The sequence below is a fragment of the Manihot esculenta genome, chromosome 5 (assembly GCF_001659605.2).
Source record: "Manihot esculenta cultivar AM560-2 chromosome 5, M.esculenta_v8, whole genome shotgun sequence".
NCBI lineage: Eukaryota > Viridiplantae > Streptophyta > Magnoliopsida > Malpighiales > Euphorbiaceae > Manihot > Manihot esculenta.
Window position 1 is genome coordinate 24,125,954 of NC_035165.2, and position 17,852 is coordinate 24,143,805.

The window sequence follows — 17,852 nt, forward strand, 5'->3', positions numbered from 1 at the left end:
AGGGACTTATCTGTATATTTGGGTTTCTGAGCCGCTGATGATGTCCTGTGGGGGGGGGGGGGGGGGGAGATCAAAAACAAAAGGGTATATTCTAAAGCATCTTCCGTATTTTGGATTGAGCTGAACCGAATCTGATCCCAGACTCAGTGAAGTGTTGTGGACACGTATGGGCAGTCTTTGCTCTCATCTGGGTTGTTGATCACCGTCGTGGTCTCAAAAAAATATCACCGTTGGGACCGGTTGATTTATGAATGTTTTCGTGATTGACGGTGATTAGGTCTATCTAAGTATGCAGGAGTAGGATATAATAATGGACTGTATTCTAGTATATCTTATGAAGCTTATCAGCGACAGCGACCCATCGGTTACAACGAAAAATGAGAAAATTAATATTTAATTTGTATGATATTTAGAAATTTATTTATTTATTTTTAAAAAAAATATATTAAAATATTTTAAAAAATTTATTAATTAATCTTTTATTAATTTTAATTATTAAATATTATAAAAAATTTTAAAATATTTCTAATATAAAAAATTAATTAATAAATTTTTTAAAATTTTTTGAGATTATCTAATAAATTTTTTAAAATTATAAAAATTAAATAATAAAATATTTAATACAAAATTAATTAGTATATAGCAGTAGAATTTATTATATATTACTAAGATAGTTGTTGAAAAAGCAGTTGTGAAATATATTAATTAACAAAATTAAAAATAAATTTAAATGTAGTATGTTTAAATTATAAGAATTTCAGATAATTTAAATAAAAATCTAATAATTTTCTTATTTATAATCTATAATTCTATAATATATATATATAAATAAAAGAGTAATAAAATTTCTAATAGTATCCTGGATAATTTAACATTATTGGCTATTGAAATTAATTTAATTTAAATTTTATTTTATAAAATAATTTTAGAGATCACTCAATTTATAATTTATAATTCTAATTGTATTTAAATTCTATTATTACTATAAATTTAAATAAATTATATAAAATAATAAGTTTGAAATTTATATTTATGGATGCATTTCAAAGAGAAATATATTTTAAAAGTACTTTATAAATATTAAATATTTGATTAAAATAAAAAATAATATTATTAAAAATGATAAAATAAATCGTTAAAAATTAATAATATTTAAAACAATCCATTCTGAACACACATTTTAATATTGGGATCATAATTTTAATTAAATTATAAGAAAAATTATTATTTTAAATGTTAAAAACAAGAGAATAACTTTAATAGTAAATTTACTTTATTTGTGATTCTGAAAGTAAGAGTTTGAGTTACTTCCACGATACAAATTAAACATACATTAAAATTTATAAATTAAAATTAAAATTAATTACTTTCTACATTCCATAAATATAGGATAACTTACATTTTTATATATCTCAAATTATAAATTATTTATAAAAAAAATAACCATTTACTTATTAGTTTTATAATATATCTTCATTTAATATAGATTAAAACTAAAATTTATTAATTTTAAAAATAATTTAATAATTAAATCACATGAATGAAAATTATATTAATAAAAATAATAAAAAATTATTATTTTAATAATATTAACTGTATTTTCTCCATCAGTGTGAAAATAACTATAAATTTATTTTCCAAAACAAATTGAGTATTTACATTGATAAATTATATCGCCTAGCTTGTAATAGTTGCATTGATTAGGAGACTTTAAACATTTTAAATTAAAAATTAAAATTTTGATATTTATAAAAATTAAATTGAATTAATTTTGGATAAAAATTAAATCAAATCAAACTAATCTGATTTAATTCAATTCATTTTGATTTAATTGATTTGACTTTTAAATAAAAAATTTTTTATGTTTTATTTTTTTTAATACTCTAAAATTTAATTAAAATATTTAAATTTTAATTATAATTTAATATCTCTGTATTATAAAAAATAATATATTATTATGACTAATTGATATAATTTTTTTGATTTTATTTTAATAAAATATTTAATTGAATTAAAATAATTAAAATTTTTTAAAATTAAAAATTAAATTAAAATAAATAAAAAATAATAAAAATTTTAAATTAATTTAATTAAATTAATTTTTTAATTTAAACTGAAAATTAAATTTGAGTTGAGTTGTTATGTGAGATCAAATTCCTCTTCCCTTTGGTATGATCTGTCATTTCAATGGACTTTAAATGCAAAAAAAGATAAATTACATCATTTTCAAATAATATATTTTAAAAAAGATTACTTTTCGTAAAAGTTGACATTCATGTCGTGTGGACATTAATTTTGCTTGAACTACACAATTAGAATGGATTAACAAAGCACAGGAAGTAAACAGCAATAACCTGTCTTATACGGAGTGCTAATTTAATATTTATAAATTTTGAATTTTAACTCTAAATATAAAATAATTTTAAAATTTAAGAGTAAGCATAATACTTTTAATAAATATATTAAATATAAATTTAAGTTAATTAAATTTAAAATTTAAAAATTTAAACTTTAAAAATGAGCCTTTTATTTTCTTAATAAATATATTTAATATAAATTTAAATTAATTGAATGAATAAAATTAAAAAAGATATTAACTCGAGATAGGGTTGAAAATAAGGGCAGGATTAAACCCCAAATGGTCCAAAAACATTCTTATCGATTCCATAAGATCGTTACAATTCACAGACCAAATTCCAAAGTTTCTCTATCAGATGGGAAGCACTAAGCAAAAAATTCAGAAATTTCGTGGAATCTGGTCATTGGGTAACGCTTAATTGGTGGGACCCCCTTTCAGATAAGGCAGTTAACCGAGCCGACAAAGCCGTAGGCAAAATCGGGCCAGGCCACCGTTAATCCCAAAAATGTATCGTAAACCTTTATGTTTTAGATATAAATTTAAATAAAAAATTTATAAAAATAATTAAATTTAATTTTATTAATATGAAAAAGGAGCTTATAATTGCACTAATTATCTGGTTATGGTCTTGAAAATTTTTTATAAAGTGGAAAGGATAGGATAAGGTTGGTCCACCATCTCAGGAAATACAGTACTTAAAATAAATTATATTATTATTTATGGGTATCATGTAACATCGGCAACTCTGGATGAAGATAAACTGTGAGCTCTTTGGGCCATACCACGAACCCAGAGGCAGGAATGGAACTGACTGCTCACCTTTTTAAGCAATTAAATATATAAAATAAATAATCTAATGTTGCCTGGATTCTCCTTAATTTCCTGAAAAAAAAAAAAAAAAGACAATTGATGTATAATTGATATTTACACTAATATTCAAGTTAATATAAACAATTATGGTGAGCTTAAAGTATAAATGAACTGTATTAGAATATTTAAAAATTACATATTTTTAATGTTAATTTTTAATTATTTTTATATTATAAGAGAATAATATTAATTATTTATAATTTTTGGAATTTAAAATTATTGATCAATGAATAATAAATTATATATATTATTTTATCTGATAATGGTTAAGTGATAAAAATTGAATTCGCTAAATCAAGCAAATCTTGTTGTGTCCGAGTCTCGAATGTTATTTATCTGTATAATGATTAATCATTTTGATTTAATAAAAAATTAATAATCAAGTAATAGCATATTATCAAAGTTTATCGACTAAAAAAATCACAAAATTGATTCTTATAGTTAAAATTTTTAATTTTAAATAAAAAAATTTAAAATTTAAAATTTGTTTTTAAATTAAAACTTTAATTATAATAGCATATTATAATTATAATAAATTTAAAAATTTTAACTATAAATATAAAAACTTATGACCTATTATCAATGACACGCAATGAAATTTAATTAAAAGGTCTTCATACCATATGAATTGAGACTTTGTTTGAGATTTAAAAAATTATATATAAAATGATCATATTTAGAAAAAAAGATACTTTATTATATTTTCATGTAAATTAATTCTCCCTTGGCCTCAGCTATCATTAAAATATTACAAAGCAAAAACGTGAATAAATAATGCCATGTATTTGGCAGTTGGACTGGTGGCCTTCTTACATAAATATACTATTATTTGGGTCCACGCGCACAGGATGGTTTCAAATTTGTCGGTTAAACAAACTTTGTTTTTAAACACGGACCTATTCATCATTCATATCTATCGGTCTAAATTAGCTTTTTCTTCAAAGATAATCCAAAAACTTAGCAATATTTTATTATCTAAAGATGATGCTAAGTGAAAGTGTTTATAAAATCAACAGGATCTAACCCCACTTTAAATTTTAAAGAAGAAAATTGACTAAATTCTTATTTTTAATTTTAAAAAAAAATTAAATCAATATTGAGAACTACAGTCTCATTTAGATCATGACTTTTACCCGGCATAAATTTTTGCGTGCAGTTTTAAAAAGAAAAAAAATTGTGTTGCTAAAATTAAAATAGCGATATGTTTTAATAGCGTGTTAATAAAATAAATTAGACTTAACTAATGTGGCAGAAAACAGAGTGAAGGAATTGTCTTTGAATGCAAAAGATGAAAGAACAAGAGGTCAATTGCTTAGTGTTATATTCAAAATATGCAAATTAAATAATATTTTAAAAGAATTTAATAAATATAATAATCTACATGTTTATTTCAGATTGGCTTATTATTTTATATAGAATACCTGTACCTTCATGTGATCACTACTACATATTAAATATTCAAACTCTCGGTTAGATATTTCAATAATATAATATATATATTGCAAAAAGTCTAATATATATTAATTAGTGAATCAACACATCAAAGAAGAAATAACCATTGTGACGCAATAGAGAAAGATAGATATATTTAGGATATTACTTTTTTTGTTCAACACGTTTCATGTGAAAAACTAAACGGCATATCATCATTAAGCATTTACGGTCATATCTCATGGATACTAATGGGAAGTTTCTTGGATGTCAATCAGATTGTGACATAAGGACAAGAACTTGAGCTTGGTAGTCAGTCCATTGGAGTCTTGTTTGGATCTCATACAATTGCGCACAAAAAGCAGCAAAGTGGGAAGAGGAAGAGCATGTTATGGTACTAAGAGTGGAGGCCAAAAATAACGAAACCAATCATCTGAGAAGTATCAAAGGGTGCATAGTTATGATGTGACGGAGGATGGTGGTTTGCTCTAAAATTTCAAAAGCAAGAAGCTGGATGGGGTTTTGGGGAGTAATTTTATGGTGATGTGATTCCTGTAGGATTGTCTATATAGAATTTGTAAGCCAATAGAAATTCAGTAAAGAGATAAAATATACCCTCAAAGAAATAAGTGAACCCCGTATAAAAAAAAGATTCATCTATACGTTAACTTTTTAATGGTTTGTCATTTCATGTAATATGCCTATATGGAATCACCATTCCACCCTATAATTTTTAGTGTTTTGGGAGTGACCTACAAACCAGGTTATCAAACTCGAGTCATAATCGCTGCAGTCATGCCAATAATGGGAGAGGTACTTTTTCCTCTCATATTTTTGCTACAGATTGTGTAATTTCAAAGTTTGGGCTGAAACAAGGCTGCTGAAGGCAGAGAACCATTTTCAGTGTTGAACGTTCAAGCATCAATGAGTCAGAAGACAATGAAGAGGAAAATTATGGATTCGTAGTGATAGATAGTCATGTAAGAAGTGATGTCTTTGGCACAATATGTGTAATTTGTTCTGTTTGAAGAGAAAAAAAAAAAAAACTGAAGTATCATCTCTTGATCATAATTCATAGCCAAGCCTTGTGCCACTTACTTGTTAGTCTAATTCCTTCCCTTATTGTAACAGCTATACCTTTATGTTGAATTAAACAATAACCAGATTATTCCAAAAGGGTCAGTTTACTACAATAATCACTCTATTTACAGCTTTTGTTCTATCTCTACAATCGCTATTTCTAGAACCACCTATTTCCTCTACTTTGCTGACCAACACTGACCTGTAGGCTAACACACCATTTAGCTCTAACACGAATATAAATTGCCAAACAACTAAACCTTAACAACTAGACCTTAACAACTAGATAATTCAATATCAAGTTATAAATGTAAGCATGCTATATTTTGCTATGAAGAATTGCTTCTATTGATATCACAAGGGAGTAATTTGTATAAATATAACTTAATATCAAGAGTTAGTGTTGAGAATTACCAATAATCCCCACAAGAACATGATCCATTGGCAAAATGGTGAAACCGCTTTGTATCCCGAATTATTATTGTACGCATCTCAATCAGTGATATGAATTTTGCCCAGCTGTGACAATCACCACATATTCTGAGGTTCTTTGTTATAATTAATGGCATGTTAGCATTAGTCATCAAAAGTCCAAATGCAATGGCTAACTTCTCACTATGCTTATTGATGACATCCTCTTTCACATCCTCACCAACATCATGCAGAACAAATTCTGTTTTTGATGCATATCCTGCATTTCTAATCCTCCCAATAAGCTCTTCCAACTTTTTATATATTTGCTCTGTCTCAGGGTGAGATTGATCACCCATTACAAAGCTACGAATTATATTTTCATGTTCTATATAGCTACATCCAGGATTTCTGATGAGATTTTTCTCCTTCATCAATACCCTCACCTTTGAAGCATTTCTCCATTGACCAGCTGCAGAATACATATTTGATAACATGATGTAGTTTCTAGAGTCTGATGGGTCTAAAGCAATCAATTGCTCTGCACATTCCTTCCCAAGTTCAACATTACCATAGACCCTACATGCGCCAATAAGAGCGCCCCAGACACCAGAATTTGGCTCTAATGGCATGCTTTTGACAAGCTTATAAGCTTCGTCTAAAAGTCCAGAGCGCCCTAGCAGATCTACCATGCATGAATAGTGATCCACCCTCAGTTCAACTCCATAAACTTTAGACATAATCTCAAAGTAATATTTTCCCTCCTTTACTAGCCCTGAATGACTACAAGCACTTAACAAGTGAGTGAATGTAACATGATCAAGTACCGCACCTTCTCTAACCATGAGTTCAAAAAGTTCTATTGCATCTTTCCCACAACCATGTGCTGCATAGCCTGCAAGCATGGCAGTCCATGCCACTGCATCTGGCTTAATCATCTCTCCAAAGACCTTCTGAGAAGCACTTAATATACCCAAGTTGGCATACAACTTTAACAATGTAGTTGCTATAGCTAAGTTCATATTAAGACCACAGCTGAAGAGGTAACCATGAATAGCCTCTACCAGTTTCCTTACACCTAGATTTTCACACGCCTGAAGCAAGGTTACTAGAGTGGCCTGATCAGCAACAGTTCCAGCCCTTCTCATCATAAAAAAATATCTCAATCCTTCCTCAGCCAATCCCACTTGAACATGAACTGCAATGACTGAATTCCATGTTACCGAATTCTGCAAAGGCATTTCCTCGAATAATAGACAAGCTCTATCCATACATCCAGACTTTCCGTACAAGTTAATAAGAGCATTACCAACTTTCACCTCCAAAAGAATACCTAATTTCATTGCAATCCCGTGAACGTACTTGCCCACATCAAGAGCTGCAGTATCAGTGCAAGGTGAAATTAAAGATATAAGTGTAACGTCATTGGGTGTCATATCTGATTCAGACCTCATCCTGGAAAACGCTTTTAAGCAATTACCCAAATCTCCTCCACGTGCAAACCCAGAAATTAGAGAATTCCAAGAGACCAAGTCCTTGTCAGGCAATTCATCGAACAATTTCTCCGCATCTTCAGTGCATCCCAAACTAACATAAGCAGCCACTATCTGATCACCAATAAAACCATGATTGTAACTTAAAGACTTGATTACCCTGCAATGAAGCAAACGGCAATAAGAGATCGAAGTACAAGACCTTATTGAAAGGATAAGAGCTGACACTTGGGAGTCTAAACTTGAATATGTATGAAATTGGGGGGAAGATTGGGAAGAAAAGGTATTGCAAAAAGCCTTTCTTGAGCTCATAAACTCGGATAAAAGCAAAAACGTAGAAGTTATGCGAGAAGTTTTCATTTTTATCTTGCATAATTACAATTCAAATCTCCATGGAGAGAATTGATCCCCCCCAAAAAAAAACAACAGGTGATATGAATTGAAGCAAGGCAATCGTTCTCCTGCCCTTTTTCTTCCAGAACATGGGTTGGGTTACGACCCATCTGCTTTATCTATTCTTTGTTTTTGCCCTGCAGCTACATTTCCAGTAACTGTAAACAACTCTTAATGCAGGAAACCTAACTGAATTTCAAAATAGCGATCCCAATGTCTTCATTTTATAGCTTTTACGAAGACATCATGACCCCTCAAGTATTACACTTCAGTGGCTATTTTATTTTGGAAATTTAGTGGAAAACTCGTTAACCATGGATTCTTGATTTAAAAAATACATTAAGAATATCACCCGATTAATTTTTTTTATTAAATTTTTATTTAATCTTTACAATATAAAAAAAATAAATTAATTCATCTATGTGAGAATCTAGCAGTATTCTTTTTTAACAATGCCATGCCATAAAAAATAAATAAAACTATTTAAAAAACATATATATAATCAAAATCTTCCAATACTCTCTCAAACACAAACATTTTAATTTACATCTAATTTTTCTTTTTTTATTTTTACAGTATAGCACAGTCACATATGAATTCTGCTAGAAAATTTGCATATATCAAATCCATTTAGCAAGTTGGTCAAACTTGAGACTCTCACCCCATCCCATTGCCACGATATTCTTTGCTTGAACCCTGTATAATTAGTTGGTCCAATTTGAGGGAATCCTGTCTGAAACCAAAGGCTGGAAACTTCGTACATTAACATCTAGAGGCAGCAACCGAAACTCAAGGTCTAGCTCTTTGAACACCTTGATCATTTGTTCTAGCAGAAGTGTTCTTCTAATCCATCTCTCCCCCATCTGCTGAAAGTTCAATTTATGTGTAACCACCAATGACAGATTGATTTTGTTCATGTCCTCTATCCCCTTCACAATTACCTTGCCACTTGGATGCCAGTGGTCACTGTTGCCTTCAATATGCCTGCAGTTTCAGCAATAAATAATGATGAATGTACGTACGCTTATATAAAAATAGCTTTGAGATAATAGCAGTAAATTACTGTTTATATATTTAAATTGTACTAGTAAATTACTGTGAAACAATATTTTACTTACTTTTTTTATGATAAATAAAAAAGCATGATTAAAATTATAGTGAAAATATAAAAAGTATCTTATAATTTTATTAATTTTTTATTTTAAAATCTATAATTTATTATGAAGGATGCAGTTTAATTTCATATCAAAATAATATCTCATATAGTATTAGTTTTACATTAGTACATAATCTAAAAATTATCACTATTTATTAACGACACGATATTACGAAATATTAATTTAATATAAAATTAAACTAGATTTTAAAACAATCTACAGACTTGAAACTATAAAATTATTTTTATATTTTTTTTAAATTATAATATTATTAAATATAAAATAAACTATTTATTAAAATATACTATTATATATATAATGAAAATTTGAATTTTCTTCAAGACAATTTTAAATTATTATCTATTGGTATTAATGAAATAATTTTATAGTCGCTGTTGCGATGCTGCGTTATAAACCCTACAGTGTGGTAATGATATCAAATGTAATGTCAAAATAGAAAGAAGACGAGGCTGGGTACTTACTCTGTAATTCTTTCTTTCATTAGACCAATCTTCTCCACTGGAGTGGAGATGTGGATGCTGAAATCTATTACCTCGTCCATGTCTGGACTTCTGTAGAAGTTGCCTATAGGTTTGGTAGCTAGAACACTATTGGGGTAGGTGATCTTCTGCTTATCATATCTTAAGAAAACTGTAGTTAATATATTCATCTCTTCAACCACCATCTGCGGCTCAAATAATCACAAATCAATAAAGATGAACAACAGAGTAACATTTGATGTCATAAAGTGTACACTTGTCTGAAATTATTGTACCTGAACTCCATCAACTTCACAGCGATCACCCACATCAAATGGGTGCATTACAAATACGAATATGATTGCTTCAAATGTTGTCTTGCAGCTATTCCCGAAGATGAAAGCCACAAGCAGAAGCTGGGAGCTTATGAAAACTAGGAAGTGAGTGATGTTAACTCCAAGTATCAACAGCCAGACAATTGTAACGATGATAGCTACGAGGATGTTCAACATATTGTGAAGTTCGTCTACAGAAGTTTTTGTATCATTGAGAGATAATGCAAGTGCTCGTCGCTCTCTAAATGCGTTAACCTAAAGCAGCAGTGCAGATTTAGTTTCTTTTTCTTATTCAACAAGAAGCAAGCCATAAATTAGAGATAGTTACCAGCCAAGTGTTAAGAGATATCTTGCTTATTCCTTCATTTTCACTTGTGGCTCCAAAGAGATGCAGAGCTCTTAATGCTTCTTCTTTATCCATGAATCGCATCAAGTCATCCAGGAAAATGAATCTGTAATAATTAATACAGACATGGAAATTATTGGAACTCAATCAGCTTGAATGAAAATGTTATAAATTGACAACCTGGAAATATCAGAAACTTACTGGGATCCTGTCTTTGCCACCTTAAGGTATATCTTTTTGGCTGCCTCTTTCGCTTGGTTTTCACTTCTGATATGAAATAAAGACTCATCTTCAATGTTTGAATTAAGTATCTGCTCATCCAAAGTACACAAGGCACCATGTCGGACAATATTGATCATCCTCCTCATATTCCAAGCTGATATGTTCTTGTGATTTAGCTTGTGCAGGTGGTGAATTGAAATTTCCTCTTCCTTCTTCCTGGAACTTTTCCTTGAAAATCTTGGCCTCTTCCCAACAGTATTGGCAAGAAGAGTGGCCTTGAGGTCACTGGGACCAGCCCCTTCATCATCTTCTTCTTCTTCAGTGCTCTGAGTTTCAAACACTGGTGGACCACAGAGCGTCTCTATTACATATTGATTGAATAGAGCCTCCTGGATTCTATCAAAGTACGTGTTGACATGGAAGGATGAAGCGAGAACCTTGACAATGAGAGTTTTCAATAGCCATATAAATGTTCCAACCAATAAACATATCAAAATCTTGGTCACATATTGCAAGATCTTACTCTTAGTCTCTTCAACCTTTTTGTTGAAAACCCAATGCCAAACAAGCAAAACTAAACCTAACCATAGGCAATTCTGAACAGATTTCCTCAATCCATAAACGAAGTATAAAACCCGTTTTCGCAAAACCAAATTAGGTTCGAAAAAGATCACGGCCACCTTGATTCCCCAGCCGGAGACTAAATGACCAGAGATTAGTGCCAAAACCATTATCTCCCATTTCCACAATGGAAGATCCCACAATGTTAGCTTCCTTAGTACAGGAACAGAAAGGCTACAAACCAAGGCTGCTGTGATTAAGACAAGAATCACACGTTGAAACATGGTCAATCCACTGAGAGTCATTTTCTTGTATTCTTCCGGGATGTCTTCGGAGTCATTTTCTTCATGATGATCATCTCTTTCTTCCTCAGAATCTTCACCATAGTCTGCTGTTTCAGTTCTTTGATATCTTTCCTCAGGTGGGTCTATCAATCTAGATTTTGTCTTATTCACGACCGACCTCCATGATCTGCAACCAAAAGAAGCATTCAAAGACCGGAAGCGGCTATCTTGGTCCGGCAAGTCCTTGCTTCTTTGCCGAACAACTTCAGTTAATACATCTCCAAATGATACTTTAAGCTTCTTTGATGAACCTGCAAATTTACTGCTTGATGTTGGAGCTGATGTTTCTTTGCCAGAAGCATTATCTGTATCAATCTCGACAAATATATCTTCTTTCTGGGTATCAGAATTAGAGGACTGCTCATGGTTATGCAAGAGAGCTTGAGTTTCTTCTTCTGGGTGATTTTGTTGCTTTGCCTGAGACTGAAAAGCCTTCAGGGACTTTCTCAGAGACTCCATTGCAAGAACTGATGAAAATTTCAATTCTGCTTCTGGGGAATAAAAACCCCCACATAAAAGAACTTGTAATGAATGCAAATCTGTAGCTGAATATATTCTCAGCTCGAGGACATGCTGGAGACATTGATTAAGGAGAATAAAGGAGTGGATTGTGTTTTTGTAAGAACATGTTCCAGTGTTCTTGTGAAGAATTTGGTGCTTTGCCAGTTTTATTCTTTACGCATAAATTCTCTTGTGGCTATTTTGGAATTTGAAGTGGTGTTAGAACATTTGCGTTTTCCCTGATGCAGGGGAAATTTCATAGTAAACCAGCATGCAGGGGAAATTCCTAATTATATTGCGGAGTTTAACTTGATTTGTTCACTTGATTAATTAAAAAAAAAAAAAAGAATAACAGATCATATTTTTGAAATAATTTATCATAGTTTTGGAATATGTCAATTATAAGTTAAATATGTAGACGTTTATTTGCTGCATGAATAAACATTTAATAAGAAGAATTTCACTTTTACAATGTGAGATTATTTTATCTAACTTTGCATATTTCAGTGCTCCATTGTCCAGATTTGATTGTTTATGCTCTTGTGTCACCTACATGACCTGGAAAAAGAAAAGCCGACACAAGGAAAGAAAATGAAGAACGGAGCTGGAATAGGTTCATTGGCGCTTAAACACAACGCATGTGGTTATCACCTGATTTTGGGATGTGCTTTTCCCACCTTTTATACATATATATAAAAGAAATTCTCACTTATACAGATTTAGGTGAACTCTTAATATAAATATATATGAAATTTTATGAAAATTTAATAAAATTTTATATTATAAATTTATATAGAACTAATTTAAATAAATTATTTTTATATTTAAATAAATGTTCGTATATATATATTTATCATCTCCCTCTAATAAAATATTATTAAAATTAAATTATTCTCGAATTTTACTGATCATATTTATAATAATTTCATTTTTATTTTTTTAATTTTTTATTGGCAAAGATTGGTATGATTTCTTTATATCTATCTTATTTTTATTCTTTTTATTGTCGATTATTTTCTGGCCATGTATTTTTATTTTGCATGTAGGTGATGCTCTCTTAAACTGATATTCTCTTCTTCCTAGGTCTGAATACAAAATGAAGTTAGTTTGTGGAGTAAAAGGTGTTATAGGGTCATCAAAGAGCGTAATTCCTTCATACAACAGTTCAAATTGATGTAAATAATTTTTAAATTTATTGTCTTCTTAATTCAAAATGGTTAAATTAAATTATTTAATAATTTTTTATTAAAATTTTATATATTACATATATATTTTTTGGTCGCACGATTTGAAATTTAGAATTCCAGTATTGCTCCTGGGTCTCACAATCTTTTCCGCTAAACTTGCGACGTTCTCGTCGTAATCTTATTGTGTTGAATCAAATATAATTGCTAAGGATCGAACCCACAGGTATTGTAGTTCACTAGTGTCCAAGCGACCATCTCGTATTGCACGAATAATCCTTTTCTCGCAAATCCACTAACTCCGCATAATTTTCTGATTCAGGATGGCTCTGATACCAATTGCAACCGTCCGACCTAAATTAACCCAAATAATTTTTGAGTCTATTTTCCACTTGATCCAAAATGGTTAATACAAGTTGTTTAGTATTTTTTATTAGGATTTATATATTATATATATATTTCTTGGCTCAACGATTTGGGATTTAGAATCCTAGCATTGCTCCTGGTCCCACAATTATTGTGGGAGAGCACATCAAAGAGAGAAAGCGTCCGAGTTAAGGCCATTGTCAGGTGTTGGATGCTGGGAGGCTAAGAGGAGTCAATCCCCACATTTATAGGAATGGGCTCAGTAAGAATGGGGATGGCAATAGAAGACTCGAAAACAAGGGCAAACCCAGAAGCGCCCATGACAAAAGACTCAGCCTACAAGTGGGCTGACTCTTCTATGGTAGGTTGGAGAGAAAAAGGAAGCATGATCACTTCTTCTGCTTGGTGAGCACGCTTGGGAGAGGGATCGGTTGCCCCGGTGACAACTTTGCCTTTGCGGGCAGCATGCGTCGCCACAATAAATCTGCTTCCTAATCCGGCCATATCTGCATAAATTAAAAAGTAATTAAGGTAATTTGAAATCTAAGAGAAGGCAGAAAGAAAAGCACTTTGATCTCTAGCGAGGGAAGTGCTCTCTCTATGGTTGGGAAGACTGGACAGGTGAAAAGCCTGAGTCTGGCTCAGCCTACAAGTGGGCTGACTCTTCTATGGTAGGTTGGAGAGAAAAAGGAAGCATGATCACTTCTTCTGCTTGGTGAGCACGCTTGGGAGAGGGATCGGTTGCCCCGGTGACAACTTTGCCTTTGCGGGCAGCATGCGTCGCCACAATAAATCTGCTTCCTAATCCGGCCATATCTGCATAAATTAAAAAGTAATTAAGGTAATTTGAAATCTAAGAGAAGGCAGAAAGAAAAGCACTTTGATCTCTAGCGAGGGAAGTGCTCTCTCTATGGTTGGGAAGACTGGACAGGTGAAAAGCCTGAGTCTGGCTCGCCTAAGAATGACTTTGCCAAGACAAAATGGTATTCCTCACTGTCTTGATAATATCCATCTTCTAAAGGGACCTAACCTTCGTTAAGAGAAAGGCTAAAGCCCCATCCTCATCCCTCCTCGGTTGGACCCCATCCTTCTTCGGTTCTATCCATAGGTTTCAACTTATTTAAAGGCGCCCAAATCCCACAGATGTCCGGTGATGGAGGACAAAAAATTTATTTTTTCACCTCTTTAATGAAAAAAGTAATCAATTAAACATCATTTGACGTTTCCACTTGCTGAAAAATCATAATTTTTCATTTTTTATGGGTACCCAGTTGGTACAGCTGGGAGAAGAGGGCTACTGACGCGGAACCCTATGGCACAAGCCTCAAACCCACACGCATAAATAGATATGGAATCCAAAGATTTGATAAACCCACCTCTTATGGCACCCCACACTTAGAGAAGTTGAAACACCAATGATCGAAGGATTTAGATGAGAATCTGACAAACACCACAACGAATAGTTGATAAGTTAGCCAAGATTCCTGGTGCAATTGATGAAAGCAAATCTTCACTGTAACACCCCCTACCCGGTTATTTATTTTATTTTTTTAAGGATGTTACACTCACTCTCACTCAAAGCAATACACACCAAAGGCATGAAAAGAATTCTGAAAATTTAGATTCAAAGTTGCCTCTTACAAGTGTTTCTTATCCTTATATAGTAAGGAGAGAAAATAAAATCCTAAGACACTCTTTTTAGGTTTGACCGAACTATACACAAGACCCAAGCTCAATCACACGCTAAAATAACACATCAAATACATAAGTATTAAAATATAAGCCCAAAACATAGCCCAACACTCTAAAACTTAAAAGATAAAATATGGTCAGAATACAAGCCCAAATAAAACTAAAATAAAACAAGTGTTTAAATAATAAAATATAGCAAGCCCATCATAACAAAGCTGAATCTTCACAAAAACCTTTCTTAATCTTCACTTTAGGCTTCCTTTTATAGAGTTTTAGCCCATAGGTTTGATTAGACTCCCTAAGCCTATGATTGCAAGTGTTGCACAAAATTTGCCCCATATGAGTTGAAGCATGCCCCAAACATGTATGGATCATATGAATATGATTTTGAACTCCTTTTAGATCCATTTGAACGACATAAGTTTGCTCCACACCATTGTTAGAAATTTGCGCTATTGGATCCGTATCATTCCCTCCTTCTTTAGAAAAGATTCATCCTCGAATCTTGCTGATATTTATGTCAAGAAGGGAAGCTTTAGGAACCCATGTATCTTCAAAGACCTCCTCTTGAATAGGTGAAAATGGCATAAAACTTTCGTCATGGATGTTTTCATCAACAACCTGCACATCAAAAATAAATAAACTAGGCTTAAAAATATTAGTCATAGAAAAATCCTGTGGATGTGACCCATTCTCCTCTACAACTTCCAAAACAGTCTCATTCGCCTCCTCCACCTCATCAATCACATGCTCCCCATGTCCACCATCATTCACAACCTCTTCTATAAGCTCATTGATGGAATTTTCAACAATAACTACATTAGATTCATGCATTATAACTTCCTCTTCAATTTCAATATCTATGGAAGTTGAGATTGGAACTTTAGCCTCTTCTTTCTCCTTTTCTTTCTCCATCTTCCCTCCTTGAACTAGTCTTGATTCTTTTTCAGCCTCTTCACCCTCAGACCCACTCTTTTCTCTCATTTTTTTCCGCAGAACTCAAGCTCTCACTCCCCTTTGTAGCCAAGGTCGAAGCCTCTCTCTCCCTCTCCAGCATATTTATTTGATCAGCATATACCTCTTGAGGTGATAAAGGAGCGAGTATAACCTTTTGTTCTTCATGAGTGAAGGAGTACTTGTTATTGAACCCATCATATTGCACCTTTCTATCATATTGCCACGGCCTACCCAACAACATATGGCTTGTCTGCATAGGTACCACATCACACAAGATCCCATCCTTGTACCTGCCAATAGAAAATGGTATAACCACCTGGTGTGTAACCCTAACCTCACCACAATCGTTCAACCATTGCAATCTATATGGCTTAGGGTGTTTAATAGAAGTCAAGCCCAATTTCTCTACGATATACATACTAGCCACATTTGTGCAACTAGCTCCATCAATAATGAGAGTACACACTTTTCCATTAACCAAACACATAGTGTGAAATATGTTTTTTCGTTGTTCTAGGCTTTCTTCCTTAACCAGCATATTTAAAGCACGCCTAACAACAAGCATCTCACCATATTTAACAAGCAACACATTATCAACAAACACATCTGAATCATCACAGTCATTATTACAATTAAGAGTTCTTTGAGGTATTCTTGTAGAAGTGGAAGCTTGTGAGATATTCAAACTCTCCATAGTTTCAGTCAACCTCTCAAGAGTCTTATAAAACATTCTAAACTCACCACTAACTGACTTTTTGAAGAGTTTATAATCACTAGCTATGTCCCATTCACTTTCATCATCACTATCCACCATATTTTTGTATTTACTCATCCTACCTTAAATCAATAAATAACAAAGAGAACTAGCAAATATTGTGTTAGAAATAAAAGCACTCAAGTGTTTGCACTCTTACCACTCTTTTGTTGATTCTTCAATTGCACTTCAGAAACTAAGGTCAACCAACCAACCACAAGGTGTGTTTAATGAAATAAAGAAGAAAACCTAAAGAAAGAAGGAAGCACGCAAAAACTAGAAAGAAGACACTAACAATTTAGAAAGTAACACAAGAACTAGGTTTTGTACTACTTGAAAAATATCACCTAGAGTATAGACACAAGCAAACAATACTCTAGCAATGTCAAGGAAGTAAAAGCAAGTTTAAACAAAAAAAAAAAAACTTAGAATTCAAATAAAAACGAATCTGGATAAAAGTTTGAATTTAATTCACTTTAAAGAAAATTAAGTATGAATCTATTTAAGTCTACTCAAAAAGGCAAGTATCAAGACCCCACAAATAGAATCAGAAAAAAAAATTATAAACTTTACTTAGTTCAGCATCATGGACGAAAATTCTGGCATTAAAAGAAGGATTTGATATCAAATCAATTTAGATTCAATTGCCTTAAGTGTGCACTTTGGGAAGTAGGCAAAATTTCTTTTGTCTCCTAATCTGGATTCAACCCAATTCAAAATTCAAAATTTAAAATTGATTCCCATAAATTACAGCAATCAATTGAGATAGCTAAGGCAATATAGAGAAAAAAGGAAACATATCACAATTTCGGGCAGATCAAGATAAGTAAGGCAAAGGCAATTTTTGATTTTTGATTTTTTTTTTATGGATTTTGATTTTTTTTTGTGATGATTAATAACCAAGAAGGTGCAGCCAT

At 31.8% G+C, this 17,852-nt stretch overlaps 2 protein-coding genes across 2 annotated transcripts; both read right to left on the reverse strand.

The window, feature by feature from the left end:
- Positions 1-4,359: 4,359 nt before the first annotated feature.
- Positions 4,360-8,337, reverse strand: LOC110614380 (pentatricopeptide repeat-containing protein At5g40410, mitochondrial). Its single transcript, XM_021755899.2, has one exon. The coding sequence runs from the start codon at positions 8,002-8,004 to the stop codon at positions 6,151-6,153; it is 1,854 nt and encodes a 617-aa protein (XP_021611591.1). The 5' UTR covers positions 8,005-8,337; the 3' UTR covers positions 4,360-6,150.
- Positions 8,338-8,509: 172 nt separating this feature from the next.
- On the reverse strand, positions 8,510-12,078 carry LOC110614379 (mechanosensitive ion channel protein 8). The gene is made up of 5 exons (XM_021755898.2): positions 10,556-12,078; positions 10,337-10,460; positions 9,970-10,263; positions 9,677-9,879; positions 8,510-9,021 (listed from the first exon to the last, which is right to left on the reverse strand). Exons 1-5 carry the CDS (start codon positions 11,938-11,940, stop codon positions 8,742-8,744), a joined length of 2,286 nt encoding a protein of 761 aa, XP_021611590.1. The 5' UTR covers positions 11,941-12,078; the 3' UTR covers positions 8,510-8,741.
- Positions 12,079-17,852: the final 5,774 nt, after the last annotated feature.